The sequence below is a fragment of the Alexandromys fortis genome, unplaced genomic scaffold (genome assembly GCF_014885135.2).
Source record: "Alexandromys fortis isolate MF-2015 unplaced genomic scaffold, M_Fortis_MF-2015_v1.1 scaffold_208, whole genome shotgun sequence".
In the NCBI taxonomy this organism is placed as follows: Eukaryota; Metazoa; Chordata; class Mammalia; order Rodentia; family Cricetidae; genus Alexandromys; species Alexandromys fortis.
Window position 1 is genome coordinate 563,785 of NW_026068082.1, and position 8,495 is coordinate 572,279.

At 50.9% G+C, this 8,495-nt stretch overlaps 1 protein-coding gene across 1 annotated transcript; it reads right to left on the minus strand.

Moving 5' to 3' along the window:
* Positions 1-3,205: 3,205 nt before the first annotated feature.
* On the minus strand, positions 3,206-6,882 carry Kcna1 (potassium voltage-gated channel subfamily A member 1). The gene is made up of 2 exons (XM_050121988.1): positions 6,743-6,882; positions 3,206-6,372 (listed from the first exon to the last, which is right to left on the minus strand). Exon 2 carries the CDS (start codon positions 5,858-5,860, stop codon positions 4,373-4,375), a length of 1,488 nt encoding a protein of 495 aa, XP_049977945.1. The 5' UTR covers positions 5,861-6,372; positions 6,743-6,882; the 3' UTR covers positions 3,206-4,372.
* Positions 6,883-8,495: the final 1,613 nt, after the last annotated feature.

Genomic DNA, 8,495 nt, shown 5'->3' on the forward strand with positions numbered 1-8,495 from the left:
ACCCTGAAGTCCCGTGCTACAAATGTAAATACAAATGTATCACACCATAGGTGGGAGTCTATCCTGAGATAGTTCAACCTAGCTTGTCCCCGCTCCTCCAATACTAGCTTGTTTGTCTTCTCAAAATGAATATAAATATCAAAAGGCCTCACTCTTGCTTGGAAAAGGCTGGAAGATAACGTGGTTGTTTGGCAGTTTATAGTCTTTCTAACAATTTTATGCTATGGATGGTTACCACCCACCAATTCTCACCACTCCCAGGATAAGTCATTCCTGGAAGAAAACGGGGAATTACTGTCGGCTAACGTTCCTTTTCTACTTTCTGTTCAATCCAGTCTACCAAACAAGGAACAAAACTTTCAAGTTGCTTAAAAAAAAATGTTCTGAGGCCTCCTATATTGAGCATGAGGTTGAAAACTAATTTTTTACTGATTCTTTTAGACACTAATTTGAAAAATTTGTCACTACACCTAACATGAAGAAAATCCATTCTGGGTTGAATTTTCCCAGCCACCACTCAGACACTTTTTTTCTGTTCTACTCTCAAGAGGATCAAGGCTGTGGTAGCCTCTCTGCTTTGTTTCCACCACAGTGGGATCTAAACCCACCGCACAGTTCCACTTTAGAGAAACGACTGTTCACTGACTACAATATGGGAGCAATATCTGACCTGGCGCTCTGGACTAATCCACAAGCACTGCCAGTGAACAGAGGTCACTGGGCTTCGGAGTTCAAGTCTCGGACGGGAGTGAGGTGAGGGGTGTGCACACAGATGTGCACAGATGGAGAGAGGGGAGAGAAAAGCCAAACCCAAACAAACCTTTTCCTGGCTACAGTCGGTCTTCTAGAAATCTGAGGATAGAGGAAATGAATATCTTTGGTCTCTCTGATTCAAATCACTTGAAGTGAGTTAAGCACTTCAGAGATTCTGGGATGGCTAATAGCCACAGGATGACCTGACCCTTCCAAGGGCACCCTATTGAACTAGGGCTCTGCACATTGGAAGTGCTGGGTTATGGCTATCAGTACATCATAAGTCTTCTCCTTCCAGAGAAAACGGGTATAAGCATCAGGGCATGAGCTATCAAGGCTCGGTACCTAAGAAGGGGTGAAAGGTCAGGAAGTCTGGGGAAGGGAGTATGAAGTGGACCAAATGAGAGTCACTCCTTAGTAGGCAGTTTAGTAAAGTGCACCTTCAGGTCTACAAAGACATTTCAGCACGTTTCAGTGTAGGGGTAAGAGCTAGGTCAAAGGTCGCATGCCTATGCTACACAGACAATCCCTGTACTCCTTGTCATCCAGTTCACTGCAATGGGCTACAGATGGATAACCAGCATCCATATCCCCCATCCACTCCAACTTCATGACAACAGCTCATCCCCAAGCCCAGGCGGACCACTTCTCCATATGCAGCGCTTGTCCTTGTAACATATACAGAAGAGTCAACTTGTCCAGGACACAGCCACAGAGGCAGACCAAGTGTCCAGAGACTGATCAGTCTCGGCTTCATTGTCTCATCCTCTAACCCATCCATCCCATAGTACTGAGTGGATTATTGCTATTGGCAGAGTTCTGTTGTGTCCTAGATCTCAGAGTCAAAATAAAACTACAAGATATCCCTGGAGACTAGAGGGGGGAGTTGGCATTTTTTGCCCCCAACTGGAGACTTGCAAACGTGTAGAAGACTGATGATCTAAGGTTCAAGGAATGAGCCACACATGGGAGGGGTTGATACCCTGTAGCCAGAGGTTGGGCAGTCCTTGGCCCCTCATCTTCCAGGATATGTGTTGTGTTCTCCTTGAATACCCACAAAAGTTCCACAGGGAAAGAAAATGTCCTTCTTTCCTCAGTTGAGCTAGACAGCCTGGATGTCATCATAGTTTCTCCGTTGATGGCCTCACTTCTTGTCTGAAGACTGGGTGGGGGAAAGGGATGGAAGTACCAGGGAAGATTCCAGAAGAAGCCAGGCAAGGATGTAAGACAGACAGGAGCAGGCAGCCACATGCTAAAAGCAGTATGAAGGTTCCCCACTCCAGCGTCCTTAAAAAGGCAATGAATGCCCCTCCATTGGTGAATAGCTGCTGAACTCCAGAGCCTGTGTGATATGGCAATCTTTCAGCAGGACACAGAGTCCCCATCATTCTCTGGATTCAATGGCTGGGGCAGCAGCAGTCAGATGTCCAGTCAGTGAAGTGACTTTCCCATGGGACAATCATAGGCGCATCATAGGCAGTATCTATAGGAGGTTGGCCAAGAAGGCTGTCCTATGAGAGGTCAATGTGAGCCAAGTGTTCCCATAATTCGCAGTGATACCCCCAAAGACCAGATTCTCAGAGATCTGCAAAGAGCTGTAGCTGTCAGGGAGAGGGTGGGGAGAAGGAACCACTGAACCCGAGGAAGCTCTGTCTGTCCGGAGTGGCCTTCCACATTCCCCAAAACATTTCTCTTGACTTCCGACGGAGAAGAAAACAAAACAGAACAGAACAGATTTACGGTTCACTTCCAGTTCAAAGCTGGGTCTCAGTTCATATCCGGAGTCAGGCTGCCTAAGAGACCAAGTCCGGTAGATGGCCAGAGAGGCAGCACCCGCTTCCTCTTTCTCTTCTTTGGGGCTCTGAGGGTGGTGTGGCCTCCTCACAGTGGTGAAGTGAGAAAGTGAGGATGGAAAAACAAACAAAACCAAAAAAGCGAAAGGTCTGTGCCCCAACCCTTCCTCCCCTTTGCTAAATAACTTCCCAGCTGAGTTATGGAGGCACTTTCTGCAGTTCACTGTGGGTACAGATAAAGGCACTAAGCAACTAGTAAATCAATTGGCTGAGTTTCTTCAGGGAGCCTCAAGGGGAGGGCCGAAGTCTCTATAGACTTCAAATCATGACAGCAAAAAAAGAAATCACTTCTGCTCTGGGTGCATGAAGAGATAAACATTACCACTTACATCCTAGGAATGCACCAGAAACCATGCAAAATTGCACCTTTTTTGTTTGTTTATTTTGCTTGTATGTATGTTCAGCTAGAAAGAATGCTTGTCTTAGGTGTATTAAATACCTTGATGACTTATTTCGTTTTCCACAGTTGTCCCTTAAAGGATGGGCGTATTGGTCCTCTCTCTGCCTAGACCTGTGCAGAAGCTTCACATTTCCCTGAGCAAAGGCAGGAAAATTGACGGGAGTGTTCCCCCACCCCCAACCCCACCCCCATTGTTTCTTTTTGGGCCCTCTCATCCCACAGACTTGTGAGTTTTAGTATTGTCTAATTTTTATTACTGAAACCATGCATTAATGAAGTCAAGGTACATCTTAATCAAATAGGCCATAATGCTGACTAAGAGAACATGCTTAGAGCTCCAAAAAAGGGATTGTTCCCATCTGACTAACATGTGTACTTAAATACAGTACTTTAGTTGCTAAGAAAAGAGTTAGTAAATGAAGGAGTGCACTTTTGGTGAATGCAAATGAAAAGGGGGCCTATAGTCAGAAGAGTCGGTTTCAACGTAAGCTTATCCCTAGTGTCTGGGTTAACTGTCTCGGCATGCTATTATAAAAGAAGTGTTATCAGATTCAAACATGCTTACCATTTAACTCTTGTGCTCTTGCAATAAGGAGGGTACAGTGGGAAGGTTTTACATCCACTTCTGAAGGTCAGGGGTGAGGGTGCAGGATTAGTGAGAAAAGACCTCTATTTGGATCATCTGCAGTCGAGAGAACTTAGCAGCTCTACAGATGAATCAACTCATTTAATCAAGTTACCCTTTTCTTAGAGAATAGACTAGGAGAATGGGGCAGATGGAAAATCCCAACGGACTGGGACCAGTAACAGATGTATACGTTGCTTTGAGAACCAGCCTTAATTGGTCCGGGTTTTGGTTGCCTTGTGTGCAATTCAGTTGATTAAAATAAAAGCATTTGTTCACTGGCCACTGAGGCTGTTACATGTTCCGCGGGGTACACTATCTGAAATGTGGTGTGCACTTTGCAAAGATTTTAGAGTGGAGTCCCATGCAAATTGGAATTTTATATTCCTAAGTGCTCAACTGATTTTAAGGTTTCCGAAAAAAAAAAACCTTATGCCAAAAGACTGGAAATATTTCAGTACAGGGAAAGCGTGAGTCTTATTCCTTACAGACTCCTTAATGGACGGCACTGAAGCCAGTTTTATAAAATACTTTCTTTTCTCATTTTTAGTAAAATGAAAATAGTTTTATTTTCTTAATGGGTCTTGAAAGCTTCAGGTTTGCCACTCCCCAGACTCACAATGCAACAATGCATTGACAGGTAAAGCATCCAAAGACTAATGGTTTGTAAGGTATCTACAGTGTGGGGCAAGAGTCACCGGGGCTTTTGTTTGGGGCTTTTGCTTGCTTGCCTGTTGCTTTTTAAACATCGGTCAGGAGCTTGCTCTTATTAACGCAGTTTTGATCAGCTGTGGTGCAGTTACCAGTTCTGATATTAGCCTGTCTGTAATGGGCTATGCTATTGTTCAGATCGTCTTCAATCTCCATGTACTCAGATTTGCTGATAGTAGAGGAGCTGCGGCGGCTGAGGTCACTGTCAGAGGCTAAGTTAGGAGAGCTAACGTGGAGCAACTGAGCCTGCTCTTCCCCCTCAGTTTCTCGGTGGTAGAAATAGTTGAAATTGGACACAATGACAGGTACGGGCAGGGCAATTGTCAGCACACCAGCGATGGCACACAAGGAGCCCACGATCTTGCCTCCAATTGTCACAGGGTACATGTCACCGTATCCCACAGTGGTCATGGACACCACCGCCCACCAGAAAGCATCGGGGATACTGGAGAAGTGCGACTCAGCTTCTTCCGCCTCGGCAAAGTACACTGCGCTAGAAAACAATATGACCCCAATGAAGAGGAAAAAGATGAGCAGCCCTAACTCCCTCATGCTAGCTTTGAGGGTCTGGCCGAGGATCTGGAGGCCCTTAGAGTGGCGAGAGAGTTTGAAGATTCTGAACACCCTTACCAAGCGGATGACCCTGAGGATGGCCAGGGAAGTGGCCTGCTCGCCCTTCTGATTTCCCTCCTGCTCAGCTATCTCTGTGCCCAGGGTAATGAAATAAGGAATGATGGCCACGATGTCGATGAAGTTCATGATGTTCTTAAAGAAGTCTGTCTTGCTGGGGCAGGCGAAGAAGCGCACCACCAGCTCGAAAGAGAACCAGATGATACACAAGGTTTCCACAATGAAGAAGGGGTCTGTGAAGATGTTGGAAGTATAGATGACTGTGGTGTTGTCGATGCGGTGGATGGTGCCCGTGAAGTCCTTGTCATCCTTCAGCTCAGGGAGAGTCTCCAGGCAAAAGATGACTATGGAGATGAGGATGACCATAACAGATACAATGGCGATAACCCTGGCAGGTCCTGAGCTCTCCGGATACTCAAAGAGCAGCCACACCTGGCGCTGGTACTCCTTCTCAGGTAGGGGGCGCTCCTCTTCCTTGATGAAGCCCTCATCTTCCCGGAACTTCTCCATGGCCTCCTCGCCCAACTCGTAAAATTTGATCTCCTCAGAGAACATGTCCAGGGGCACATTGACCGGCCTGCGCAGGCGGCCCCCTGACTGGTAGTAATAAAGGATGGCATCAAAGCTGGGCCGGTTGCGGTCGAAGAAGTACTCGTTCCTTAGGGGGTCGAAGTAGCGCATGCGTTTCTTTGGGTTGCCCAGCAGCGTGTTGGGGAACTGTGCCAGGGTCTTGAGCTGCGTCTCGAAGCGTAGCCCGGAGATGTTAATCACCACGCGTTCGCAGCATTCGTGGTCATCGTGGTCGGCCTGCCGTGGGTAGCTCCCATCCTGGGGGTGACCCGGAGCGGCCGAAGCCTCGTCCGCATTCTCCCCCGACATCACCGTCATGATGGAAGCAGGGTGCAGGGGTGGGAGGCCAGGAGAGAGCCCGGGGTGTGAAGGAGCGAGGGAAGAGGGGTGGGGGGGACCCAGGCGCCCCCCCCACCGGAGAGTGAGTCTCCCCCACGCTCACGGGGAGGGGCTTCAGAGCCAGGAGGTTCAGAGGTCTGCAACTTTGCTAGTTACCACCTCCCCCTCCTCCACTCTGCCTTTTACCCAATTTGGAAAGCCTGAGAGTCCCCAGTGCAGCTTTATTGAGAGGTTTGGGTTTTGGGGTGTGCACTGTTTTTCTGTGTTGGTGAGTGGGTTTTTCTTCCTGCTCTGATTGCCTTAGCGCACACCTGCTATCGCTCTGGGGCTCGCCGCAGCTCCCCTCCCCTCCTGCATCCCTCCTAGGACCCGGTGCAGTGCCAGCTCAGCAGATCCCCGCCTGTCACCCCCTTTGCTGCTCCTTGGCTCTCCCCCCTCCTACCCCTCTTCGCCTGCCGCCTTCTAAGCTCTCACGGGGCAATCGATGGACGCTGCAGAGAAATAAAAAGTGATACGAGGGTAGAAGATCAGAAGCATTCCGATGGGACGAACCTATAGACACCGAAGAGCACAGACTACCAGCTTTTGTAGAACACACCGGACTTATACTGGGTTAACACATACGCACAAACAGACACACAACAGACACCCAGAAATCCAAGTTTGGAAATCTTCCATCCCACTTTTCCCCCAATGCCCAACAGCCGATCTGTTTACAACTTCGTTAAACTGGAGATCGGAAAAGCGCTTAGAAATGCTGGAGGAGCTCCGGGCCTTGGGCAGCAACCCCTCACCCTCAACCTCCCCCACCCTGTCACCGTAACCTCGGATTCTGCAGCCCCGAACTGGGAAGCTCCCTACCTGGCCGGCCGGCTTGGCGCAGGGGCGGTGCTGAGTCGGCGGAGAGTCGGAATGCGGCAGGTCTTCACTGCAGCAGCCTGAGCGAGCCACGGCCACCTCCACAGCAGCATCCGAGAGGCACCGGGCACCTCGCGGTCGGTCTGCGTCCTTCCTCTCTCAGGGGTCCGATCGTTTTATCGAGCAGCTACGGGGGAAATGTCCGTTCCCTACCCCCATTCTCACACGGTGCAGGCAACCTGGAGGCTCTGATCTCTCTCCGGTGCAGGGAGTTCCGGAAGATGCGGGGTGAAAAAGCAAAAAGGCCACCCTCTCCCGAGTCACCCAAGCAAATGGCGATAAGCAGCCCCCTCCGAACACTATGGGAGCCCTTGATTCGATCCCGAGGGAGGCGGGCGGCCCAAAACCTGGCTCTACATGGCTCTAGGGTCTCCGCACCACCGCACGAACCTCGCTCCACGGCGTGCCCGGAGCCTTCAGCAGCTCGGAGTGGGGCAGAAAGCGTGCGGCCGCAGGTCCGCACGGTCCATTTCTGGGCGCTGCAAGATCAGCAGAAACCTGAGAAAGCGCCTGGAATGCGGAGCAGCGATTGGCCCACCCGGGCGTGGGTTGGGGAGGGCGGGGGAGGGCAGGAGCGAGGAGGTAGATGGAAAATATGAGGGGGTGGTTTGGCAGAGGGGGGTTGTCATTCAGTTCCCATCCTTGCCAGCACAGCTTTTCTTCTTTTCCCCTCCTCTCCTCCTCAAAAAGCCCACCACCAACTCCTCTTCCCCGGTGGCCCGCAGCCCCGCCCACGCACGGCCCTTAGCTGCGCGCGCGACCTTCCCCGGGAATTTCACATTGGAGATGGTCAGGTCCGACGCAATGCAGGCGGTGATGTCCCTGGCAGAACTCCTTGGACCGGTCTGCTTTGGGTGCAGTCACACAAGCAATCCTCCGGCATCCCACTCCTCGTCGCCACTCCGCCCCTCCTCCAGGGGCCTCGTTGTCCAGCCCACCCTACTTACCCCCTACCCCAACCTCCAGGTCAGCCGCACTCTGAAGGGTGCAGAGTTTGGTTAGAGCCCTGCAGTTGAGGATCCCCGGGATTCATCCACGTAGTGTTACTGCGAGAAGGTGGTACTAAGTGTCTGTTCATCTTGAATCTACCAGAGGGAGCTGAAGTTTTCTTACAGTCAAAATATTCTGAAATGCAGAGAATATTATGGGGGGCGGTGGGCGAAGATGTCGTGGGTTTGTGGATTGTCTGCCAACTTGGTGCTAATTGGAACAAACCTGAGAAGAAGCAAGTCGCCCATTTGTCTCCCACCCTCGGTTCTGCCTCCCGCACGCTCCATCCACCCACTCAGTGACTCTCTGCCCCTTCAGGACCACTTTCTAGGCTCTGGACATATTCGCGCAAGGGTCCCTACAGAAGCTCAGGGCAGTCTGAACTGAGGACCTGCGCGGCGTCCCCAGAGGCGTTGTGCCTGGGAGATTGGGAGGAGGCAGCCAGCAACTCTGGCCCTTCCAGCTGCCTCTGAGCAGCCCGCAAGAACCCAGAATCGCCGCTGATTGGTTCCTCGCCCGGCCTTCGCACCGCCCCTTCGCACCACCGCGGCTCGCGTCGCCTCCCGCCCACTCCACCCACCACTTTAATCAAAGCCAATGATCGCATCCTCCTGGCTCTATTGTGGCTAGTGAAAGGCAGGGGACTTTACAAGGATCCCGGGGATACAGCTAGTTAAATCCCTCCTCCAGATTCAGAGCCCGGCTT

Coding starts and splice junctions, on each gene's coding strand:
- Kcna1 (XM_050121988.1), bottom strand. CDS start 5,860: ATGACGGTGATGTCGGGGGAGAATGCGGACGAGGCTTCGGCCGCTCCG.